Source organism: Mustela lutreola, chromosome 13, assembly GCF_030435805.1.
Source record: "Mustela lutreola isolate mMusLut2 chromosome 13, mMusLut2.pri, whole genome shotgun sequence".
Classification (NCBI taxonomy): Eukaryota; Metazoa; Chordata; class Mammalia; order Carnivora; family Mustelidae; genus Mustela; species Mustela lutreola.
The window spans coordinates 3,502,007-3,528,318 of NC_081302.1; the positions used below are offsets into that span (position 1 = coordinate 3,502,007).

At 41.6% G+C, this 26,312-nt stretch overlaps 1 protein-coding gene across 4 annotated transcripts in view; it reads right to left on the reverse strand.

The window, feature by feature from the left end:
- MYO16 (myosin XVI) overlaps positions 1–26,312 on the reverse strand; it is a 579,863-nt gene that overhangs the window by 168,834 nt on the left and 384,717 nt on the right. For all 4 annotated transcript variants that reach the window (XM_059144127.1, XM_059144126.1, XM_059144125.1 and 1 more), the window contains exon 21: positions 9,824–9,896. In XM_059144127.1, the coding sequence (XP_059000110.1) occupies positions 9,824–9,896 (73 nt within the window). The remainder of the gene's footprint in view (positions 1–9,823; positions 9,897–26,312) is intronic.

A 26,312-nucleotide genomic window follows, 5' to 3' on the forward strand; every position in this document is an offset into this window, starting at 1 on the left:
CCTTTGTTACACTGGTGCTGTCTGAGACGGAAATGTTTTTGTGTTTCTAACAGAGAAGACCAATGCTGGGTGGGAAAGGAAATCACTGGGAGCATATACAGTTCAAAGCAGAATGGTTTCCAAATTCATGGTGAAGTAACATGTACATTACAATTTTCTACGAAAACAGTTTGCCTTTCCTGTTTTATATTGTTTACAGCACCCACTGTTTGACCCAAAGTCAAAATCTACAAAGGGCACTGCAGCATGAACTTTGAAACTGCCAGTAAACGTGGCTAATATGAAAACATCACGGTATGTCAGATGTCTAGCTGAAAATGGGGGAAAAAATGGATCCCATCAACAAAACGATGGCCCCATTCATGGCCAGAACCTACTTACTTATTCCTGATACGGCTTCACTGGTGTGTTGCAGATGCATATGTGAGTGTATATTAAATGCAATGAGAAAAAGATACAGGGAGACATGTTTCCAGGCAAATTAGTTTACATATCTAGAAGCATCGATCTGCATTGAAAACTGAGAATATGATTGTCTTCACTGCAAAGCAACCATTTTTACTTTTTGACATCGTCCATCAGAATCCTAACCGGGTGGCACTGAATCTCTGGGGATTCCTCCGAGCGGCCTGGATGCAAGAGAAGGTGAGGATTCACAGATGAAAATGAGGTAGTACTAAGTATTGCTTAATTAGCACGCACCCTTCTCTGATGCAAATACATGCTTCGTACATTAAGTGCTGTTGCTAACTGGTTTAATAATAAAAATGATGCACCCCTTGGAAACCCTCTTTAGTAACAGAACATTATTGCTTATCCAGATGGTCTATCATTTGTATTAATGACAAACTTAATTTCTTGAGTAAATTTTCACCAACTGTTCTCCCGTTATTTTTATTACTCAGTGAAATATCTCGGAAGCAAAAATATAATAGAGCATGACATTTACATCAGAGAATTAAAGTAGGAGGTTAATGAAAGCTGACTCCAGGTGAAAGCAGAACCCCAGGCGTTAGACGGCGATTACCTCGGAGCTCTTACAGGAGGCTGATGTCTCAGCCTGACCCCAAACCAATTACGCCAGAGTAAGGCCCAGACACTGATACAGTTTAAAAGCTTTCCAAGTGATTTTAATATGTAGACATGGTAAGCACACCAAAGCATAGCACAGAGCTATACACAATCCATTAAGTGATTTGTTTCTCAATGAATACCGATACGTATATATAACGCACTAATGGAATATTGTTAGATTGTGCAGGAATGATGTCAGATTTCAGACAGTCTGTATTTTCTGCATGTGTTTAGCAGAACATTAGTTCAATGAGATCTCAGTTGATACTGCCTAAAAAAATGAATAAACAAACAAACAAACAAAAAACCCACACTAAATCAGAAACCCACTGGAGAAACACTGAAGTGACCTAAGTTAATGGGCTTCTCTGCAGGACTTCTCAGGGCCTTTCCTGTGCTGACAATCCTGTGAATCTCCACCTTACTTTTTCAAAGCCTGCCTCGGGGCTCACCAGATTGCTCTATGTTCTTTCCCCAACAAATCAATCATTCCCAATTTTGACACATTATCTATAAAACAGCAGGTGCAGGGGCTGGTGAGGGAATGGCACCTCTCTGATTTGTTTTAGCTTTTAAATCCTCTAATTTATTTTGCCTTCTTTGAATGTCCTGTTATGGCAGAGGCCTTTCTTCTCCCTGTCCTTGTTTGGGGAGGCCTATTTAATTTCTCTCAGTGCCATCTGTCTCGACCTGATGGAGGGGCTATAGTTCCTCTGCCCGCACTCCGATGTCATGTGCCAGCAGAGGCTTAGGGCACTGCGGAGACCCTGCGCCCAGCCTCCTCCCTGCCCTGGGAGCCTCGGTCAGCAGGGAGCTGCCGAGCGCCCACCCATGCCCGCCCCCCTGCTGCTGCTTTGGTGTTTTCTCCCTTTGGTTTTCACCCTTTCTCGTCTCCCTGCCCTCCCCTTCTCTTTGGTGGATTTTTTCCTAAACAAATCGCACGTCCTTGCAAACTTCCTTCCAAACATCCTCTGGGTTCCCTTTGAAATTTCCAAATCAAACCTGCAGAACAGGTTTTAAGCAAATATAGTTCTATCACAGGCATAACAACATTGTTTCTATTCAGGGGCACCTGGGTGGGTCCTTCAGCGAAGCAGCGGCCTCTCGGTTTCAGGTCAGGAGCTCAGGGGTGTGGGATCGTCCCCCAGTTAGGCCCGGCCCTCCGCGGCCCGCAAGGAGTCTCTTTCAGATTGTTTCCCTCCCTCTGCTCATCCCCCTGCTAACACTCGCAATAAATAAATAAATCTTTAAACAAGAATTGTTTTTATTCAGGCAAAAAACACTTTCTCAACATTTCCTTACTGACTGTCTTATTTAGAGCAACACAGGCTCATTAAATAAATTCAACATTCCTTTGGGCCTGATTCATGCTTGCATTCTCCTCTAATAAGGAGTAATCACTACTCTGGGATTTAAGGGATTGACTGAAGGGATCAGCCAACAAGAAACCCCACTGGCTAAGTTATTGCCATATTCTGTATAATAATCTACTAATATCAGAACTGGAAACTACAAATGAAAAAGAAAGTATTCTTAGCTATTTTGCATGATACATTGTCCATAAAACATGTCCTCCCATTTATAGAGAAGCCATGCCCAGGTGTTGGAAACATAACTTCTGGCCAAAATCCTCGTATTTTAAAGCTTTGAAAACTCTACTTTTCAAAAAAAAATAAGTGTGTGTGTGTGTGTGTGTGTGTGTGTTCAGCTTAATCAATATGCCCTCTCTTCTCACATTCACTTGTTAATGCAGGCCTAAAACCAATAATTAATATATAATTTCTAATGAAATATCTGTTCTTTGTAAAATAGTTTTCATTACCCGGGATTAGATGCGAAGCTAAGAAGACTGAATAACTAGGCTCTTCAGGATGATGCTCTCGAGGTGGCAAAGAGAGGGACACAGCAAGCACGCAGAGGGCTGGCCTCAGGGCCCGGCAGACGTGCATCCATGTTCCCTGCTTGGCCGGCCGAGCCTTCCCCAGAGGGTTGCCGTGGGAGTCGGAGATCAGCCAGAAAACGCATCTGGGCCATAGTGGGGGCTCAAGCGCTTATAACCATTATTGATTATTAGCAGAAAACTACATGAATTCTATTTCTGGCCAGCACATTTGAGCTTTTGATCTGTGCAGTCACTATGTAAGTGTAGGCTTTCCCTAGGTTAGTCATCACTATAAGAATTCAATCCGTTCCTGTCTGAAGTGACCCGAAGTATATTTTGGGATCCATTCTTTCTTCTTTTGATGTCCTGTAACATTTCCTTTTAATCATTCTGCTATTCTGTAATAAAGATAAACCTGCTTTCTCTAATTTTATTTATACTTAGTAAAAAGATTTGCTGAAAAACTCCACGATGGGGAAAAAAATGATGTCAAATAAAATTTATTAAGTTACTTATTTCTACATTTAATAGAATAAATAATGCTGTGTCCTAAGAGAAATACAAACAAATACCACCATGGGCAGTTTGGAAAATGTATAGTAATAATCCACATTTACGTCTAGCTTCAAAGCACCTGCAGAACCGGAGAGAGACCACGTATCATCCTGAATTCAGAACCTCGTGCTAGGTCCTTCTGTGACTTACTTAAATTATCTGGGCTTGCTTTCCTTAATACCAAAATGGTGACTTTTTTTTTTTTTAAGTTATACAGTTTGGAGGGAAAACGTCATTAAAGGTACAGCTAAAATTGCTTTACCCTGCCTCATTTTAAAAAAATTTCCTCAAAATCAGCTTTTCAAAAACTGTTACCCAAAGACTTTTTTTTTTACTTTTATCTTATATTTATGTATATATATGTATGTATGTATTTTTTAATAGGATCTACAGCCAACGGGAGGCTTGAACTCATCACCTTGAGATAGAGTTCCACACTGTACTAACTGAGCCTGCCGGGCACCCTACCCAAGAAGACTTCCAGGCATACTGTATTTTGGAACTAGAACCCAATATTATTGCAAGTACATTAAAATAGCAGCTCATTATTTAATTACTGGCTCTCTATAGCACCTGAGTACCCCACTAGCTAGTGTTCTACTATGCAAAGAAACTAAATTTTCTCATTGAAATTTTTCTTAAACTTTGAGTTGGATATTTAATGTATGTACAATTTTGGAATCTAAACATGAGGTGACTTAACAAAATATTTTTGTTTGCATAGCTCAACTGATTGGGTGGGTAAGCAGATCAATACTGAAACCTATTTTTTTTTTTTTTCTTTAAGTAGGCTCCAAGCCTGGTGTGGAGCCCAATGAGGGGCTTGAACTCATGACCTTGAGAGCAACAGTTGGACGCTTAACTCACAGAGCCACCCAGGTACCCCGGATAAATACTGAAACGTAATAGTCGTCAGAACATTAATTATGATGAAAACAGCAGGGGTCATACCGGCCTTGGAGCTAAAATGGCAACATTTTCCTCTTGAAGGCTTCCCCACCCTTCTCCCAAGGGGTCTGGTAGGATCGGTGCTCCTTCCATTTGCATCCTACAGACCACACCCCAAGGCCTATGCATTTCTTAGTGCCTGGAATGGGGGCCTGGAACTTCATACATATGCAAATTGTGTTTGTTGAATGAATGCACCATAGACTGCCCTGATGCAAATGAGCCAGAAAAGCACGTCCTTCCAGTACTGCTAATAAGACTCTCTGTCCCAGAGCAGAGACTGTAGCCCTCCATTTTCCCGTCTATAAAATGGGCTACTCTACATGAAGGGTGATGATTGATCTGTGCATCGTTTCCAGGATAGCAATTCCACAACTAAGAATTTTATGTTTTTTTTCTTTTTTTTTTTTTGAGGTTGAGGTTGCCAAAATCTATGACCTCATTTCATAAAATTTGAGACGTCAAGGTATCTGGCTTTTTCAGTGTTCAAACACTTAGCTCAAGCCTCATTGAATTACTGTTCATCTCCACTTTCCAGTAAATCTCACTTTTTAGAAAAGAGTTTGTAAGCAGGGAGACGTCTCAAATCCTTGCCAGCCCTGCCAAAATCAGCTTAGGGTGAAGCCTGGTTTGACGATAGATCATATATCACAAGTTTATCTTCTGCAACAGAAGCTTTAAGTTTGAACAAATGTAGTCTCTCTATTCTTACAGAAGGTTGTTGATATGCAATTTTACTAAACTCTGAGCTCCAAGCATTTCATTATACAGAGCTGCATTTTATGTGTGCAGTGGGAAATTTAGGAAAATTATTGAATGTTAAATCATTAGTTTCCATGACTTTATCCTTTGTGTCTTTGGTCAAGATGTGTAGCACGTAGGGCTTTGCACCCCATTGGTTAGGTGTGGAAGTATTCCAGCATTTATTCAGATAGTATTTATGTAATCTCAAAATATTCTCAATTTACTTAAAATTGTATATTAAGGGCAGTTTTAAGCATATTCCACAGTGAACAATGTAATAAGCCCTCACCTGCCGTCAACAAACCTCAAGAATTATCAGCTCATGGCCAATTCCGCTTTACTAACCTTGCTGCTCCCCTCAACACTGAACTCAGCTGAAGTAATTCTCAGGCGCGCATTGAAATATTGGCAAGTATTTTAACACAGTTCTCTAAGATAGGAGGACTTAGAAAACACATCCACAGTACCTTTGACTCCATAATTTCTATCAACAATAATTCCTTCACTTCATCAAATATCTAGATTTTTACCTTACATTGGTTCACTCGTAGATTTTGTACTTCATCAATCAAGGATCTACACAAAGTCCCTAATTTAACTGACTTCTCCATCTCTTAGAGTCTTTGAATCTATAGGCTACCCACCTTCTTGTACATTTTTGCCCTTGCGTTTGCAGAGATAGGTCATTTGTCCTGAATGGTTTCCCATGCGCTGGGATTTGCAGAGAGCATCCTCATGGTTTCTTGCATCGTGTTCCTCTGTCCTCAGTCCCTATTACGTAGTAGTTAGCTCAAGAAACTTCACTATATCCAGGTTTTCTCTCTTCCTTCCCTCCCTCTGCACCCTACTTTCTTCCTTGGCAAGAACACTCACAAGCATCCTGTGAATGTCTCTGTTAGCCGCATTAGCAGTCACGGATACTCCCACCTGGACTCTGTCCTTATCAAGAGCGGCAGGATGGAGCAGCCCTAAGTCTGCCCTCCATTCTTCAGTTGTTTGTTGAGGGACCACCCCAAGCGACCCTTGTGGTGGCTTAGGGAAGACGGGCAACTGCACATACTGAGCCCTGCTGTCTAAGCGTGTGACTTGTGGGAGTCCTCTGCACAGGCCCTCACTAGGCTGTCTACTTCGTTTTGACCAAGTCAGTCTGTCTTCACTGCCGTCATGCCTCTAACATGCTATTCTTAAACTCTAGAGGAGTTACTGGTTTTGCGCGCTCAGGCCACATCCAGCTTCCCTCTCAAGTCCCCTCGTTATCCACCGTGATGTTTCATTCACTCTTCTCGCTTTTCCAAATACACCATCGCATCTGGAGCGAGACATATGTTCACCCCTCTCTCCCATTTCCAGGGGCCTCAGATCGCACTCTCCTTTGTGGCAGCATTGGCGCTGCGGTGTGGAAGGGATGCCCCGTCCCGTTCACTCTCTTTCCGCTTCCTGAGCACTACAAACTCGGAACTCGCCACCTGCTTGATGCCTGAGGCTCGGCTGGAGAGCTTCTCCCTGGATGCTTTAGGAGATATTTTTACAGAGCTAGAGACAAACTCTACGTGGTGAAGGAAACAGGGTTCATACAATGCAGGTACTACGTAGCAGAGAGTGAGCTGGTAATAATGTAAGTATTTAAATAATGAGGGTGGTAGAGTCACAGCCTTCCATATTGGACTTTGGGACTCCAATGCCTTAGGATGACCACCCCCCCACTGAACCATTCAACTATATATAGTTTAGTAAAACTATATATATATTTATGTAGTTATATATTATATATTTTATTCTAAATATGGTCTTTATTATAGTATGTAAAATAAAGAAGTATTTTTTATTTCTCTATTTATTAAATTATTATAATATGTAAAATAGAGAAACAAATCATTAAAAGTCAATGAAAGCAGGATCAGCATTTCTCTTCGCTGACACGAATCCTCCTCTAAAGACCCACAGAGTCCCATCTGATCTTTTTAGAGCTGCCTGCGGACACGGAGGGTGGAGAAGCTGAGGTTTTGAAGTTCTTCATATCTCTTTCCACTGTCCCTGTTCTAAACATTTTGTCAGGCTTCCTATGCAAGAACAGTTGAAATACATATGTTTATTCTTGAGCAAGGAAATCACTAGGAGATTCACTATGAAGACGTTTTCTTATGAACTCATTCTCGAGCTTTCAATTGAAACTGTATTTGTTAAGCTTCTATTGTATACAAAATGCTATACCAGACACAGCTCAATACTTCAGGAGTTACCATTCCAGCAAAGAGCTGACAGATGGGTCAAAAGCTCAAAACAGAATAAAATAAATACTTATGAAGGCACGGATATTCTCCTGGGTTTGACCCAGAATACAGGATTGATTTGTTAAACATTTTGCTGAAAGTTTGCAGTGGAATATAAAATGAAGATGTTCACATCCTATGAGCAAGTCAAGAATCTAAGATGCCACATTCATACCAAACCTCTGTGTAAGTTCACATGCAAATCTAGAAATTTGCTAAACCCACTGTAAGCTCAGATTGGGACTCATCACAGAGAAAATAATTTCATTCTTCTAAATGGCTCCTAGTTACCATTGTATACAACAGCCAAACCAACCTAAGAAAAAGGTACAGGTTTTTTTTTTTTTTTTACAATCTCTCTTTTTTTTTTTTTTTTTTTATCATTTAAACCTAAGAATTGATCTTGAGATTTTACTCAGAAGCATCTAAAACTACCTTTTGGTATTTAGTAGAGACTCATTCTTTAGATCTGAAAACATTCCTTGTTCTGTGCAATTCTCAGCATGGGAGAGTATATATTATTATGTATATAATTATATATACTATATATTATATATAATACATATTATATATAACTATATACATTATGTATGTGTATTACATACTATGTTATGTATAGTATATATTATTTGTGACAGTATATAAATATATATTCTAAAATACATAATTCAAATATTTAGCCAAAAGAAAGAAGGAAGGCTATAGGTAATTATAATAATTAATAAGGAAATAACAGACAGGTTTTGTCCATCCCAATCATCAGCTCAGGCTGGACATATCAGGAAGTGGGGTATGGAGCAGGTGTGGGAGCCTGGCTTTGGAGAGGCTGAGACAGGCCCCCACCGCACCGGCGGTTTCTACACGTCGCTTGCCAGGAGATGGACAAACCATGGAGTCTCATTAGGGACAGGAGAGCCTGTATGTTTCTATGCAACCATGTCAGAGATCAATACTGCTGGCCAGACGACCTTCAAGTTCTCGTGGGAGAGCTGCATCTCGGTCAAGGCTGGCAGACCCACGTCTCTTGGTACCATTTCACCAGCCGGGCCTCTAACCACCCTCTGCCTCTGTTCCCCACCAGTTTCCTTAGAGTAGGTGATGAATAAATAAAGCCACAGTCCTCCTGCTCCCACACGCCCACGGATACAGAAATCTGAAAGGAGCAGAACTCTGTGGTCCTCCTCGTCTGATTTCATAGCAGACTTTTCAAAAGTTTTGTAAAGAACATGATTCATGATGACTCACCCTGGATTAGGTGAGTCAACATGATTTAGGATTTACTCACAAGATGCTGCACCACTTTTAAGTAAAAAAAAAAAAAAAAAAAAAAAAGCTGAATTTTAGAAGGTTTTCAAGTGCCCTCATTTATAACAGCAGCAGTGGTTCGCCACTATTTCTCACACGTGGATGGGAGCTAAATGACCCCAGACCCCTTAGGACAGACATCTTGTTGAATCCCACAGTGCTGCAGCCTCTCAGGATCCCAGCTTTATAGACTAGGAAGCCCAGGATCGTTAGGGATGTTTGTTCTGGACCGAGACAGCCCTGCTCGTGAAAGTCACAGGACTGAGGTCTCCAACTCGCATCTGCTGACATTCACCACCACACTGTCTCCCTTAAAAAACCAAAGCCGAACAAGTGATATTATAAAGAGTGCTCCCTAACCAGGGCACAGTTGGGGCTGTTCCTATGCTGTAACACAGCCTGGTTTTTCTCTCCCCCCACCCCACCTCTGCACAGGCTCGCCTCTCCTTCTCTGCCGGCTGGGGCAAGTTCTATTTCTACTCTGTTCTTCAACACTTAATTTTTAGATATACTTACTTCGATTAAATGATTCATACATTACTATGGAGATCCTTAAAAAAAGAACTAGCATTTTTCAGAGTGCCCTAAACTGTAAGTGGATTAAAAATAATCAGTGCCTCGAGTCTATTTTTACAAGTTTCCGATAATCACATGTAGGGATGTCACATAGAAACGATCCCACAGATAACGGTCTTTAGCATAATGCAGTGTTTCCATTCTGATTTTTGGCCAATGTTCTGAGGACCTTTGCCCTGATTGCACACAGTGATGCCTTCTGTCTCTCTGACCTCGTTGAAACAAGTGCTTCTTTTTTTTTTTTTTTAATGATTATGCCCATTGTTTACAAATGTCATAATAAGGATGAATATATCCAGGAACCAGGGATAAATATTTTAAAACAGGATAGCAAAATACTTAATTTAATTCTGCATTTGCAAGTAATTATGCAAATAATCTTTATTGAATTAAATAGTTGATTTATTAGTTGAAAAAAAACACATTTACATTTATAATAAAGTTTCAAAAAAAAAAAAAACACACTCACTTGTTCAAATTCATTCTTTTGAAATTCCTCAAAACCGAAGATGTCCAGTATTCCAATATCCAAAGTCTGTGGGCTGAAAGGAAGCAAAAAATCCGTGAGTAAGTGTACTTCGACCTGCAAAAATTATGCTACGACCTTCCTAAGGAAATTCTTGCAAATACAGGAGAAAGAAGAACACAGTACTTGGCTGTCAACTTGCAAGCAAGCAACGGGAGTACCTCGTGATACTCTTGCTTTCCGCGTAAACGATCTCTCCTGCCTTGGGCTGCCATCTTGGGAGGTCTGGCCAGACGAGGACCCTCAGGGCAAGTGAGGAAGGGAGGTGGAAAACCAGCCTAGATTCTGCAGGGAATGGGGGCAGCACGCACGGGAGAGGGCATGAGGGGGCTTCTTACAAAGAAAGCCCCAGATGATTCTGGAATGCCAGTCCCCTGAAAGGCACACACCCAGCCCTCTCACATGGTGGCTCTAGAGCCCCAGCGGGATCTGACCGCTGTCCTGATTTCTGCAGGTGGGGGCAATGGCCCGCTGTCCCTGCGGACTGCTTCCGTACTGCCAGCCTGGGTGACACGGACACTTCCACGGTTTGATCCCCACTCGTTTGGTCCGAGCTGCGCAACTGACAACAAATTCTCTCTTTTTGTACCTGTATTGGGCATTCCCTCTCAGTGCAAAACTATAATAAACTGTAATATTTTAGGGCATGTACTATGTCACTTAAATAACTAGTTTCATTTTTTTTTTAAAGGTAACTATTCTATGATATCCTGTCTCTAAGATTACTGCTTGTAGACGGTACACATACGGGCTTCCTTAGCAGCAAGGAGAGCATTTTAGAAGTCCTTCTTATCGAGGCAAGGAACACAAAGCAGCGGAGGCATCGAAGTAATTGATTTAATTTTCTAGACAAAAAAATAGTGAGTTTTGTCCCTCCCCCCGTGTGCCCACATGAACCCGACACAGATCCTAGAATAAAATGTTGGCACAAGAAACTATTAAAATGTACAAGAAAACAAATATGGTCATTTTCTCCTGCTTTCAGGTCTGAGAAAAATCAAAAGAAAATGTCACAAAGTCTGATGATACAACACCAATTCTTTGCAGGACTAAGTTGTATAAATAAAACTAAATACTATTAGAGGTCAGTATTATTTAAAATGTGTTTTCACATTCATTTTCATAGATTTTTTTCTCCAATCTATTGGCGCACGTGTGCCTCCTTCCTCCGTGGTGACCTCACAAGGTGCCCAAGGTAGTGCCATCACTCAGTGGTGAGGGGGCTGAGGTGTTGTGTGTGTGTTTGTGTGTGTGCATGCACGTGCACATGTTTTCCACATAGTGAGCTGCACTGTTTCCCTTGTAGGGGCTCGGTGACAAAGCCTGTCAGGTTTTGGAGCTGCACAGTCTCCAGGGTAGGAATCCCAGAGTAGGAATCCTGCTTCACACAATGCTTAGGTGGACAACTTTGGGCAAGTAACTTGCATTTCCTGTGCTGCAGTTTCGTGGTCTATAAAGCGAGACAGCAAGTGATATTTGTCCCCTTGGCTGGCTGCTGCATTAGAAGAGATGCACACACAGGGCTAGGACAACTGCTGGTAGACAGTTGCTTCTCTTTCTCCTAAGGATTTTTACTTAATTACTTATTTCAAAGAAGGGGGGTGGTGGGGGAGAGAATCTCCAGCGCACTCACCACTGAACACTTAGACCGACGGGGGGCTTGAGCCCACAACCCTGAGATCCAGAGCTGAGCCGAAAAGAAGAGTCAGACACTCGAACAAGAGAGCCCCCTAGGTGCCCCTTCAAGTAGCTTGGGCAGATTATAAATGCTGACCTGATTACAGTTACTAAAGAAATAAAATTTTAAAAACGAGGATGAGAAAGATATTCCTATGCCCTTTCGTTGGGAGTTTGAACCAGAAGCGTCTGGGCGTGCCTGGCTGGCTCAGTCAGTAACGCATGTGACTCTTCCTCTCGGGTCATGAGTTCGAGCCCCATGCTGGGGGTGGGGTAGAGTTTAACTAACTAACTAAATAAATAATAAAATTGGAGTCTTCTTAAAAAATAATTTGGTTATGCAACATAAAGCTTTGAAAAGTTCCTATCCTTTGAACGAGTATTTCCATATCCAGGAATCTATACTAAACGATGATGAGAAATGCCATTAAAGACTTACGAAGAAGGATGTTCATCCTTATCTTAATTCTAATAACAACAACAGGAAGAAACAGCCGATGCCCGCACCAAAAACATGGTTAATTAAATCGCATGCATCCTGTAGTGGGTTAGTTTAGTGAATCAAGTTAATAGAATGCAACACATAAGTTCTATATAAAGAATAACCCCAATTATATATTCAGAAGACTTCAAAAGGAGTATAGTCAGTCCAGAAAAGGAAATAGAAATGCTTTTGCTTACTTCTTTTTACTGGTCTGCTTTTTCTAAGGTTTCCGTATTTTTATTACCGGCAAGTATTTAACTGATGTTGATAAAACAACTATGAAGGCATGAAAAATATTCTTGAGCAACCAAAGCCAAAAAACAAAGCTGGAAACAACATTTATGCCATTGGTATACTTACGGTTACAAAGTATAATTGCACCCACGTTAAAAAATAAATTCATGGCACAGAAAAATTATAGCACATGATGGCAGGAGAGGTCTTGAATGTTAGATCTAGAGGTGATTTCTTAATTTTAAAATGTTCTATCCTGGGTATTACTCTTTACCATTAACATTTATTTAAAAATATATATACAAGGGAACACCTTCTGGGCATTTTCTGAGTTGGTGGGAAAGGGACAGCCGTGACCTCAGGCCAAAGAGAGGACGGCAAGGAGGGCAGAGAAGGGCCCTGGTTTCCCAGCAGCCGGCGGAGCAGCCGGGACCATGGGGCTGGGGGGGGCAGGGCTGTGGCAGGAGAGCCACCTGGTGATGGGGCATATGGATGCTTCCTGTCAACTTCTACCAGAACCTCCCACTCTGACCTTGACTCCTTGCCTGATCCTGCCCTGGCCTGGGCAACACTGGCCCCATATGTTCAGCACATCACGTGGCAGGAAGTTAGGAAAAGGCCAAGAGCAAAGGGGGACACGATGTCACACTACCCGGTCCTTCCCCTTCTCATGAGGATGGTGACTCTCCGAGCCACCAGCAGACAAAGGACGCTGGGTCGCCCAGACCTGTTTGGGCGAGCAGCACCTGTCAAGATTCTGGTTCAGACTGGAGCACGTTGATGATTAACGGGCAATTCAGGAGAGCATAAATGGTGGAGGGGTCACTCTTTTTTAGTGATTTTTTTCCCCCATATTTCCCAGATGCTGGATTCCAAACTACACATGGTTACAAAATAAAAACATTATTAGAGAAGAAGAGGGAAAGAAAGGAAAAAAGCAATGTCGGGGAAAAACAAATGCATTGTAAGGATTAATTTCGCAACTATCAGCAGATAGTTTTTTTTTTTTTTTAATAATTTTTTTTCAACAATCTTTCATCATCTAGGATTGAATAAAGCCTGTGTCTGTTATTAGAACATCCGGGTTGTCACGGACGGTCACACGGACTCGTAGCCAACAGAATGCCCACTCTGTGTGTCTCTCAGCATTGCTGTGATCTCTCAGTGAGACCTTGACTGGCATTACCAGGCATTTAACCCAACATCCAATTTCTAGCAAGGAGCAGCAGACAGAGGTCATCGGATCCACTGGGAATCAATCCCACAGGCAAAATTAACATATTAATGAGATGGTCTGTTCATATTCTGCCTTAGAATTCCACTGAGGGCTTTCCTGATGGTTCACAAAACTGGCTCACTTGCATTTACTTATTAGTAAAATGCAACACATTATATCAGACAAAACATTAAACGCCATGGCATTGTCTGGTTTTGTCTTTGCCCTCGATGTGCATTAGATGGGAAGGTAGGAGGGTCCCCGGAGAGAGAATGTCCAGCTGGAAGCACGGATGTGCTGATTTTATGGGGGCAGAGAAGTCCGTGGGGATGTGCATGTCAGCTTTTGTCCTCCGTCATCCGTACGCAAGGAGATGAACTAGGGAGCTGCTTAAATAGTCAGTCAGTTTAGGAAAGAGTCGAATCCTGCCGGGCACCCCAGGCTTAGACTGAGCCCGACGTGAATTGGCCTCTTCGGCTGATGGTTGACCTGCCCGAGCCCAGATGGGGCAGGACTGGAAGCAGAGCGCACTAGAGCAATCCCACTGTCCAGACACCCTGCCCTCGGGCTGAGAGGCGCTGTCTCGGAGGGAGCTGGTGCGAAGTCCCCGGAGATGTTAGCCCTGGGATGGCCTCCACCAAGTGCAGCACCAGCATGCTGAAGAATTTACTGAACGTAATCGGCAAGGTGCTACACGGTAAGGGCTGAGTCCGCCAGCACGCTGGCTAATCTGAATCTTGCAGGGTTCTCTCGAGTCTGAGAAGATGCAGAGTGGTCACTCCAGGATGCATGGTTTCCAGAGTTTATCCCTTTTGGTCTTTGACCAAAGAAAAGTACTCGAGGCTTATCATTTCTTGCAGACATGTCAGAAATCAGGGAAAGAGTGTGCGGTTGCTGACAAGCTGAACTAGGTAGCATCCCCCACCCATCACCCATCCAGGGACGTTATCGAAGCAACTGTCGGCCTCCTCTCGTCTAGCGAGGCCGCGCACACCACACACCGTGTCTCCGAAATGCAGCCTTCTTGGCGCTCCTTCCCACTGGAAACAGAAGCTGGGACGTAAAAAGCTGAGGCCCTTGAGGTGAAAATTGCAGTTAATTAAACTGGATACACTGCAAAGTCTTGGGGTGAGGGGAAAGCTCGGGGCTGCCGTCTTTTGGAGAACTGTGTGCCGAGCACCATTAGAACATCTGAAATGTCTCATTTCATGCAGCCTTAACAACACCCTATGAGGTACGTGCAGTGATCTGCTCCATTTTATGGAGGGGAACACTGAGCCAGGACAGTGAAGGTTTAAGTCTCTCAAAGGCGCAGAACAGCATTAGATGGGCCCAGAACTGGAAGGCAGGCTAACATCAGCCCCGTGCCAGCAAGCCCCGTGGATCACCACCTAAACATCCAGTGAGTGGCTGGTCCTCTAAGCAAGTCTAATTCCAGCCTGCATGCGCCAGGAAAGGAAACCTCCCCTGGTGTGGTAAGAGTAGAAATAACACAACCCTCCTTCTCTGCAACAGCTACCACTTAGAGCTGAAAAGCATCAACACTTGCTACTGTTAATGAACACAGGTTCTTCTTTATAAGCTGCACTTGTCACTGTGACACACATGATTTGTTACCAGGAGCATCATTCGAAACACAAATCAACCCCCCTATAATTTACTTAAGACCATAAGTAATATTCAGCTCATAGGAACTTTCATATTCCTAGTCTGAAACAACCCTCGTATCAGAACAGCAGCAGACAATTTACGCAAATTATGGCTTCGCTGTTCCACGGAGTCAACGGTTCTTAAAAGGTTAGGAAAGAGGGAAATTCGGATAGAGAGCCATCATCATGAAAGGAGCCAGACAGAAACGATGTGTACTGACTGTGGAGAAACTAGGACCTCAGACGGGGCTGGGCGTAGCCTACGTTTGAAACCCAGAATGTGGTTTGGCTTCACCTATCACAGCTAAACACAAGCCCACTGAACTACCCACAATTCCCTCTGTGGGGGCCTAGCGGGGGGATGAAGGCATGTGTCCACTTAAAGACTGGCACAAGATTGTTCGTGGCTACTTTATTCATAGAGTCAAAAACTAGAGACACCCCAAGTGCCCACCAACCGTAGAATATGTAAGTCACGAGTGCTCTGTCCACACATATGTTTACAGAGAAATACGCCTCAGGGATAGAAGGAGGAGGTACCACCACGTACTCAACATTGTGCATGTCCTTCTGCTACCTGACACTGAGCAGAAAATAAAACACAACAAAACAGAAGGAGGGCATGATGGACACCTGCCAGAGTGCAGCAGAGACCCACGCACCCGTCCGTGTGCAGGTCGCATGGACACGTCCCATGAGTCCCATCTGCCGAGCTGTATCTAGAATATGGACACATTGGCTGCATTCTACTTCAAAAGGACAGGAAAGAAATGTGTACACGAGGATCGTGACTATGTGTGGGGATAGAGAGATTACCTGGTGAATGTCTGTCAGACGATAGTGTTCAAATGTATGTTTTCTGCGGTCCTGCCAGGGCTAACGCGAAAGTAGAACAGTGCCCCTTCTCCTGGTAGACTTTGCCTGCTCCAAGGAGGCTCAGGTCCCATTTATGAATATAGACATCGGTGGGAAGATAATTACAAAGGCTTGGGTGGCCCACAGGTTAAGGAAGAGATGGAAATACATACTCTTTAAGTTGTTGAATTAGTCATATTTATCCCATTGTTGTTTCCATTTATATTTGAGATTAATATTTCCCTTCCTTACCTGTTGACTCTCTGGGCAATGACCTACTGCCCTTTGAAAGCTGAGCTGCATTTCTTAGGGATGCTTTCAGACCAGTGACTTTAGCCCTTCCAACAAAAATGCCGATTATCTAAACAACTGAGTCAGAGACAATCTTGGGAAATCTCACTGTTGATGCACGTTGGCATAAGGAGGGCTGATGTATTTCTTTCGGTGCGCGAATTCAACAAGGGATGCACACTGTGCTCAAAAGCTTTCTGAAGAAGTAAAATGAAACAACTAAAGATGAAGTTAACACAGCTGTACATTCCTTGGGTTTATGCTCTCAAAGTCAGTGAACAAGTATCATCATCTAGGTCACACAATAATGAGAAGTGTTAAAGCCATTTGACTCTAAACTGGGCTCCTGTATCATTGGATTTGGACCATCTTTTGTAAATTGGCAAGTAGCAAAATAAAATCCCCCTTGAGGATGCAGAAATTCTGTAGCTGATTTGTCTTTTCAAGGAAATGTTTCCTCCGGTCTTGCAACAAGAAGATGAATACCTCTCCTTCCCTTTCAGTCCATGTCCATTAATTGGAGATTGTGACCCAGTGGGTTTGGGAGATGCACACCATGCCCATCAGACAGAGGACAGTCTTGGGAGAAGAGTGAGCTCTGAAGGTGTGTTTGCAGCATTCGTGTTGGCTTTTGACAAACCTGAGGTTCACAGGGGTGATACTGAGTCTGATACACGCCCAAGATCAGTCAGAGAGTGCTCAGGATGAAACACAGGGAAACCCAAGAGTCGTGTGACCCCATGAGTGAGTCTGTTCGGGAAGGCAGAGTCAAGTCAGGATTCCCAGTAGGGGTGGGTAATCCTGGGGTCGGGTGGTCGGGTGGGAGTAGTTCCAGATGCCACCAACTCCTTCATCTGCAGCATTCGTGATCTTCAAAGAAGAGGTACAATAACTAACTGTGGGAAAGGGGTCCCCCCGAGACTGTCCTACGTGAATGGATGGACAAGTGCTAGCAGGTGCACACTGCAAGTCTAGACTGTCAGTGGGGACCTAGCCCTTCTCTGGAGCTTGGACTTGTTAGACTAGAGCTACTGGAGGAGGTGAGCTCACTGAGGTCAGGAGCATGAGTATTTACAGGTGCCAGGAATCTGCAGCTTTTGAAATTCTGATCTCGATGACGGTACTACCAGTTCTAGTAAGACTCAAGGACCCACTGAATTTGACACATTTTAGCCTCATTTGTGTAGGGGAGGGCCGATTCTGAGCTCACCCATAATGGTGCCAAGCAGTGAATGTGCAAGTGCAGGACAGCTTCTGTGATTAAGCATCATGTAAGACCCTGTGGAGCTGCTAAGTCTTAAGGACTGGCTGTTCAACTTTGTGGGTATTTAGGTGAATTCCTAGAGCAACTAGCCCTCCTGGCTGATGAACCCTACTTTCCTTTCTCTTGATGTTAGATCAGCACAGTAAGAATGCTCTAGACAGTTGTGTCAACTCTCGACAATGAGAGGTAACGAAGGACTCACAACACCACTTGGCGAGTTGAAGGGAGGTCTGCAGCTAGCTCCTCGTGATTTCAATCTCTAACTGGGCCGCGGAGTGACATCTCACCATGCGTGTCAGCCTGCCAGCCATCAGGGATGGGAGACACCATGGTGTGGACTTGGGAAGCAAGGGTTTGGGAGAAGTCAGCCTCCATTTTAGGAACAGTGAGTTCTTGGCATACTAACACTTGAAGGAGACCTGAGTGAACAGAGACAGGTAGCTTTGCACTCTTGAGCTACTTCAGTTTTTTAAATTGGTTTCTCAGGAGTTTCTCAGGTGTGTCCTCTGTCCCATAATCAACTAAACCAGGATGCTCTTTGCTCTTGCCCAAAGCTCCTTAGAACACTGTGTTTTGTGCCTGCCCAAGAGAACACACAACCTTTCCCGACCACATAAAAACCCTTTCTGGAAAACCTTTTATTTGTTTTACGAGCTTCTTGGACTACTATTCTACAGAACATTCTCTGGGAAACACCATCCTAGTGGGAATTTCCTGATTCCTTCTGTGGTTCTGACTTAAGGCTCAGGGAGAGACAAAAGATAGAGTGACAAGGGAGACGAGGGGAGAGGGGGAGGACGGAGAAAAGAGTCAACAGCATATTTTGTGTTTGTTTCCATACTTCAAACCAGGCTAAGTCATGACAATTTTGGTAATTATAATTGTTCGGATTTAGTCTTTGGCATTGAGATGTGCTTATTTTTGATTTTTTAAAAATGCATCTATTACTAGCGATCTGTAGAATATCAATAGAAAAGGGTTTTTTTTTTTAATTTGTCAAAACAAAAATCAAATAACATGTGGTCCATACATACCATGGAATATTACGCAGCCATTAGGATGATACCCAACTTTTGTATCAACATGGACAGGACTGGAGGAGATGATGCTGAGTGAAATAAGTCAAGCAGAGAGAGTCAATTATCATATGGTTTCACTTATTTGTGGAGCATTAGGAATAACATAGAGGACGTTAGAAGGAAAGGAAAAGTGAATTGGGGGGAAATCGGAGGGGGAGACAAAGCAGGAGCGACTGTGGACTCTGAGAAACAAACTGGAGGGTTTTGGAGGGGAGGGGAGGAGATGGGTGAGCCTGGTGGTGGGCATTATGGAGGGCACGGATTGCATGGAGCACGGGGTGTGGTGCATAAACAATGAATCTTGGAATACTGAAAAAATTAAAAAAAAAATAAAACAAATGAACAAACAAAACACCAACAAAAATTAAAACATGTAACATAAAACCATTTCGACATTAGCCACCCTGAAAACCGTGTCCTGGGGTCCACAACTTACCAACAGATCCAATCTGTCCAGCAAAATATATTCTAATAGCTACCAAATATTTGGGTATCACTGTTGTTTCCCCACTTACCCTGACTGGGAATCAGAGACTCCTAGGTCCTAAAACCAGAAACAAGCCAGAGACTCATGGAGGCCAAACCTCCATTTGCTGGCACATGAAATAGAGTCATTACAATTTTAGGGACTGATAAAATTCAGTTTCATAATTCATGACAGTTTTCACTGAATATTTCTTCAGTGTTAAGTGTCAGGCTCAGAATAGGAATCCAAATATCTTGCTTCCTGTTACACTTTTCAAAAATTTTTAATTAATTTTTAAAATTTCTTTTCAGTGTTCCAGAATTCATTGTTTATGCACCACACCCAGTGCTCCATGCAATATGTGCCCTCCATAATACCCACCACCAGGCTCACCCAAACTCCCACCCCGCCCCACCCCTCCAAAACCCTCAGATTGTTTCTCAGAGTCAACAGTATCTCATGGTTCACCTCCCCTTCCAATTTCCCCCAACTCCCTTCTCTTCTCCATTTCCCCATATCCTCCATGTTATTTGTTATGCTCCACAAATTAGCAAAACCATATGATAATTGACCGTCTCTGCTTGACTTCTTTCACTCAGCATAATCTCCTCCAGTCCCGTCCATGTTGCTACAAAAGTTGGGTATTCATCCTTTCTGATGGAGGCATCATACTCCATTGTATATATGGACACATCTTCCTTATCCATTTGTCCACTGAAGGGCATCTTGGTTCTTTCCACGGTTTGGCCAGTGCTGCTAAACATTGGGGTGCAGATGGCCCTTCTTTTCACTACGTCTGTATCTTTGGGGTAAATACCCAGTAATGCAATTGCAGGATCATAGGGAAGCTCTATTTTTAATTTCTTAAGGAATCTCCACACTGTTCTCCAAAGTGGCTGCACCAACTTGCATTCCCACCAACAGAAAGGTTCCCTTTTCTCCACATCCTTTCCAACACACGTTGTTTCCTGTCTCGTTAATTTTGGCCATTCTGACTGGTGTATGGTGGTATCTCAATGTGGCTTTGATTTGAATCTCCCTGATGGCTAGTGATGATGAACATTTTTTCATGTGTCTATTAGCAATTTGTATGTCTTCATTGGAGAAGTGTCTGTTCATGTCTTTTGTCCATTTTTTGACATGGTTATCTGTTTTGTGAGTGTTGAGTTTGAGGAGTCCTTTATAGATCTTGGATATCCGCCTTTTTTCTGTACTGTCATTTGCAAATATCTTCTCCCATTCCATGGGCTGCCTCTTTGTTTTGTTGACTATTTCCTTTGCTGTGCAGCTTTTGATCTTTATGAAGTCCCCAAAATTCATTTTCACTTTTGTTTCCTTTGCCTGTGGAGATGTATCTTGAAAGAAGTTGCTGTGGTTGATGTCAAAGAGGTTTCTGCCTATGTTCTCCTCTAGGATTCTGATGGATTCCAGCCTCATGTGGAGGTCTTTTATCCATTTCGAGTTTATCTTTGTGTATGGTGTAAAAGAATGGTTGAGTTTCATTCTTCTACACATCACTGTCCAATTCTCCCAGCACCATTTATTGAAGGGATGGAGAAACATTCTTCATGCCAGTGGGCCTCAGAAGAAGGCTGGGATAGTGATTATTATATCAGATAAATTAGATTTTAAACTAAATACTGTACTCAGAGATACTACATCATTCTTAAAGGGTCTATCCACCAAGAATATCTAACAATTGTAAATATTTATGCCCCCAATATGGGAGCAGCCCATTACATAAGACAACTGTTAATCAAGATAAAGAGTCAGACTGATATGGATACATTAATAGTAGGGGATCTTAAAACGCCACTCTCAGTAATAGACAGATCATCCAAACAGAAAACCAATAAAGAAACAAGAGCATTGAATGACACAGTGGACCAGATGGACCTCATAGATATATACAGAACATTCCACCCTAAAACAACAGAATACTCATTCTTCTAGCGTGCACGTGGAACCTTCTCCAGAATAGACCACATACTGGGTCGCAAATCAGGGTTCAACCAATACCAAAAGACTGAGATTATTCCCTGTGTACTCTCAGACCACAATGCTTTGAAACTGGAGCTCAATCACAAGGAAAAGTTTGGAAGGAAATCAAACACCTGGAAGCTAAAGACCACCTTGCGTAAGAATGCTTCGATCAACCAGATCAAAGAAGAACTTAAACAATTCATGGAAACCAATGAGAATGAAGACACTTCAGTCCAAAACCTATGGGATACAGCAAAGATGGTCCTAAGGGGAAATGCATAGCCATCCAAGCCTCCCTCAAAGAAAATTTAAAAATCCAGAATACACCAGCTGTCTCTACACCTTAAAGAACTAGAGAATCAACAACAAATTAAGCCAACCCAATGCACAAGAAGGGAAATAATCAAGATTAGAGCAGCGATCAATGAGATACAAACTAGAGATACAGTAGAATGCATCAGTGAAATTAGAAGCTGGTTTTTTGAAAGAATCAATAAGACTGATAAACTACTGGCCAAACTAATCTCCCAAAAAGAAAGAAGATCCAGATTAGTAAAATTATGAATGAAAGGGAGAGATCACAACTAACACCAAGGAAATAGAAACAATCATCCGAAATTATTTTCAACAGTTATATGCCAACAAGCTAAGCAACCTAGATGAAATGGATGCATTCCTGGAAATTACAAACTTCCAAAACCAGGAAGAAATTGACAATCTGAGTAGACCAATATCTAGTAACAAGATTGAAGCAGTGATCAAAAACCTCCCAAAAAACAAACCTTCTACCAAACCTTCAAAGAAGAAATAATACCTATTGCACTTTTTAAAAAGTTAAAAACCAGACAAACAATAAAATTACTATAATAACGTAGCATTTCAGCACACTAGCTAGAGCCACAGGACAAAATGTTGCTCTGTTTTCTCTTTACCATGCTTTTCCATTTCCCCCCGTTGCACCAAGATGTAACAGACCCACAACATGGTGGGCTCCATGGGGCCCACGTGCTGATCTGACACATGTGGGCAACAGCCTCACATTCTTCTCACATGGTCCTTTTCTCCCTTCCTAGTGATATTTTGGCACCCCTACCTTCTTTCTTATAAGGTTCTGGCTACTTAGGGTTGCTAAGAGCACTTCGGGATGTTTTTGCAATGCAATAGGAAGTCCTGAGAAACTAAGTCTTCCTTACCCAAAGGTTAGGGATTTGGGGACCAAGAAGGTGAGGGGATCAAGGGTTTGGGAAGTGGGGGCCATCTCAGCATTTCTACAGTCACCCCTGAATGGAGAGTGGACTTTTCCTCCAATGTGGGTCCTCGAAGTCTGTGGTTCAAACGAGGACCCCCAACAACCGAATTAATTGGACGGTGATTTGTAGCAAGCAGACGTTGCTGGATAACCGAAGGTCCCGAAACAAATGACTAAAACCAGCAAGTACTTATTCTGGTCACCGAGGCCTTCCATCAGATGTGGGATGAACTCCCCCAAGGGCCAGGGTTTGGCCCACCCCTGTCTGGGTGACAGAGCGTCCCACATCGCACACAAGCCCAGACTCAGGCCCATGGCGGGGACCAGGATCTGAGAACATAGACTCGCATCAGGGCTCAGAATCGGTGTACTGTCACTTGTACTGTGTTCTCTGGGCTAGAGCCAGTCACAGCAGAGCTCAGATTCAAAGGGAGGGGAAATGGACTTGACCCTGGATAAGAGAAGTGTTGAAAGTCAGGGACACAGACAATAATAAAGAAGTAGGGCCATCTTTGCTATCTACCAAAGCCTCTTCTCTCAAGAGTGACTTCGAACAAGTTCATTTACTAGCTCATTCACTTTTCAGTGAATATATACACAACACCCCCTTTTGCAAAGCATTGTGCGGGATTCTAGAAGCCCAGATACAAAAAGGGAGTAAACAGTCTGGCTCTTGGGAACATGTCCATACATGGCTATTTTAAACTTCCATAATTTTATTAGAAATAAAGAAATCATCTGTATTTCAAAAGGTTAATTTAAAAATTAAGTCTTAAAATTGTATTTTCTTATCACTCTTCTGAAAGTCTTCAATGTGGGAGACCTTTTGGAAAAAACTCAGGTTTTGATCCTGACATACTGGAGTTCATAGATCAAGTCCATCATTTCCCAGCTCTGTGACCAAGGACACTTATTAAACCTCTCTGAATTCCAGTTTCTTTATCTAACACAGGGAGACCACCCTACCTACCTCGTGGCTAATGTCAGTATGAACTTCAACAATCCTCAGCTTAAAGCCCAGCTCATTTATAGGTAATAGCCCATAAATGATTACCTCAATAATTGTGTCTTTTTTTAAAAAAAAAAATAAGTGTACCTTTATCACGTATCACATTCACGCAGAAGCCGGGCTTGGAAGTATATTTTTAATAAGACGGTGTGTGAAGTGAGAAAAGTTAAAAGCATGGAGCCGACAAAAAACTAAAAATGGCAAAATGCACATCCTCCTCAACTCGAAAATTATTACAGAAAAAGGCCAATGATATTTATATGGTGGTGCTGACATTTCCTCCCTGGTGTTTCCTGCAGGGAGAGGCCGGGTTGCTGGGAGCCAGAATGGGACATTCTGCTCTCGCTTCCGAACACTACGGCATTATTCATTCTGGCAGACCTGCCACGATGCTCTGACGGCAGGCGAGGAAGAACAGAATAAATACAGATTCGGTTAACTCTATTCAGCAGGACAAGTTAGCGGAGGGTTGAAAAGAAGCCAAGTGCATCTCCCCAGTAAGAACTGCAACAAGAGAGCAGGCCTGGTCAGCGACGCAACAGATTTTATTTTTTGTATGAAATATACAAGCGTTAGCCTCTGCAATCAGGGCTCAAGAAAGAGCTCGAGGAGTAGGATGCTGAAACGTTTTCTCATTAGCCTTAGAAATCACGGAATTCCTTACACATTTGGGGGAATCTATTTGGGTCTCCAGTAATATTAGCAAATCATACGACAGTCATTATCAAAAAGGAAAATCCTGTTTGATACTAAAAATGTCATATTCTCGTAGTTATGACAAATCTATTTTTTCTTCCATCTCCCGAAAACATGTACTTAAGGGAAAAGTACATAGTCATTTACTGGTTCAATAAGGGGCGCTGTTCTTGAAACAATTTATCACATTATCATGATTAATATTTAAATGCCACCATCATTATGTCTGTAGCATATGGGAATTTTTATAACAAGGGTGGTAAAATTTTAACCACTATTTTGTATTTATTATGTGGTAATTTATAATTACTTTCTGAGCATTGTAATATACATGATGCCTTGGTAAAACTCGAATATTTTTCATTCCTCTTGATCCTTCTATTTAAAAAAAAAAAAGATCTCAAAAAATAATGAAAAACAAGTGTACAATTACAGAGAAAAGGTTCGTAGCTCTTCAGGAAATCATTATACATATGGGTGTTTTGGTAAGGAAATGGAGCAGAAGGAGAATTATTTAGAAAGCAGGTTTGTCTCAGATATTTTGCTAAATTGTGTAGTTTTGGTTGTCATGGCAATAGCACCATGATTTAAATAAGTCTATACAGAAATAGAAGTCACTCATACTATATTCATAAGAATCAAAGAAATCTCATTATTTAATGGGGAAAAAAAAACAACTTAGGGAGGGATGAGGGAGGGAAAAACATGGTGTGTTAAATTTATTTTTCTGACAAACTGTTTGTTATTTTATCTGTGAAACAGCATAAAGACAAAATATTTAGAAATAAACAACAAAGCGAGCATTACATGGTAAGCGTCTGGAAGCTACTAGGTCCTTGGGGGATCTTTATAGACTCAGGGTCAGCAAAATCATCGAAAGATAAGAGACGTACATTCCACTCAGGAAGTAAGGAAAAAAATAAGAGCAAAATTCCAAGAAAGTTGAAATAGGGATATAAAGAGATTTCAGGACCTAGTAAAAGAAGTATTATTAACTTGAGAAATGAAAAAAAAATAATTTTTTAAGATAATTCTTACAGGCAAGCTTCAAACATGATTCATCAGTGATACTGGGGCAAAGACATCAACATGAGGAATGTCAGTATTGTCAAACTACAGCTACAGGAGAGACTGAAGGATAATAAAACAAAGTTATGATTTAGTTGGTGAATACATTTAAAATATTAAAATGGACAATTTTCTAGAAAAGAAAAATGACTCAAAAAAGAAACAAAACAATCCAATTAGACCTAAAAACTTTAAAATAATTAGCATTCAAAAGGCAATCCAACCTCCATCTCCCCAAAAGATTTTAGAAAGACTTGCCCCGGACATTCAAGGTGTCTATCATCCTCATTTAGCTCAAACCCTTGTAGAGGGGAGGAACCAGAGGAAGCTACCCAATTTACTCTTTCAATAAACCTGACAGCAAAGGACTGTATCAGAAGGAAAAAAATAGAATCTCTTCTCACTAATGAAAGTAAATCTAAACATTCTTAATAAAGACTAGAAAGTGGAGTCTAAGACATCATGACCAAACAGAGTTCAAGTTATAAATGAATTATTCAACATAAAAAAATACACATCACTTGAATTGCTGCATAAGCAAAAAATAGGAGAGAGTAATAGTAATCTTAATCTACAGAGGAAAAAACATAAAACTTAGCATCCTTGATTGAAAACAATCAGGAAAGATTATCTCCTGGAACCTGAAGTAAGCAGATTACTTGATGGCAAATATTTAGAGATATTACATTAATTTGGAAATAAGAGAAGAATATCCGCTATCATCACAAATTATCAACGTTGTATGGCAGTGCTAGCCAAAGCAATAAAAGAAGAAATAAGAGACATGAGAGACAAGAGAAAAATAAAGTAATTATGATCATTTACTTTATAAAATAGTAAGATATTCCACAGGAAAATTATTAGAACTAATAAGAAAAATCAGCAGGGTTTCTAGATAGAAGATCAACATATGAAATGCAAGATTGAGAGTCCCAATAAACAAATTAAAATGTAATAGAAAAATAACAACAAAATGTAAAAAGTACATTAAAAAATCAAATAAAGATGTTCAAGAAATTGGTAAAAAATACAAATACTATTTAAGAAAAAAACATGAATAAAAATATAGATCATATTTATGGAAGGAAAGAATTAATAATCTAAAGAAACCAATTCTCCTCATATTAATCAACACATGTATTTCTAGTCAAAATCCCCACAGAACTTTTTTATGGACTGAGTCAAAGTGATTATAAAATTCATATGCAAAAA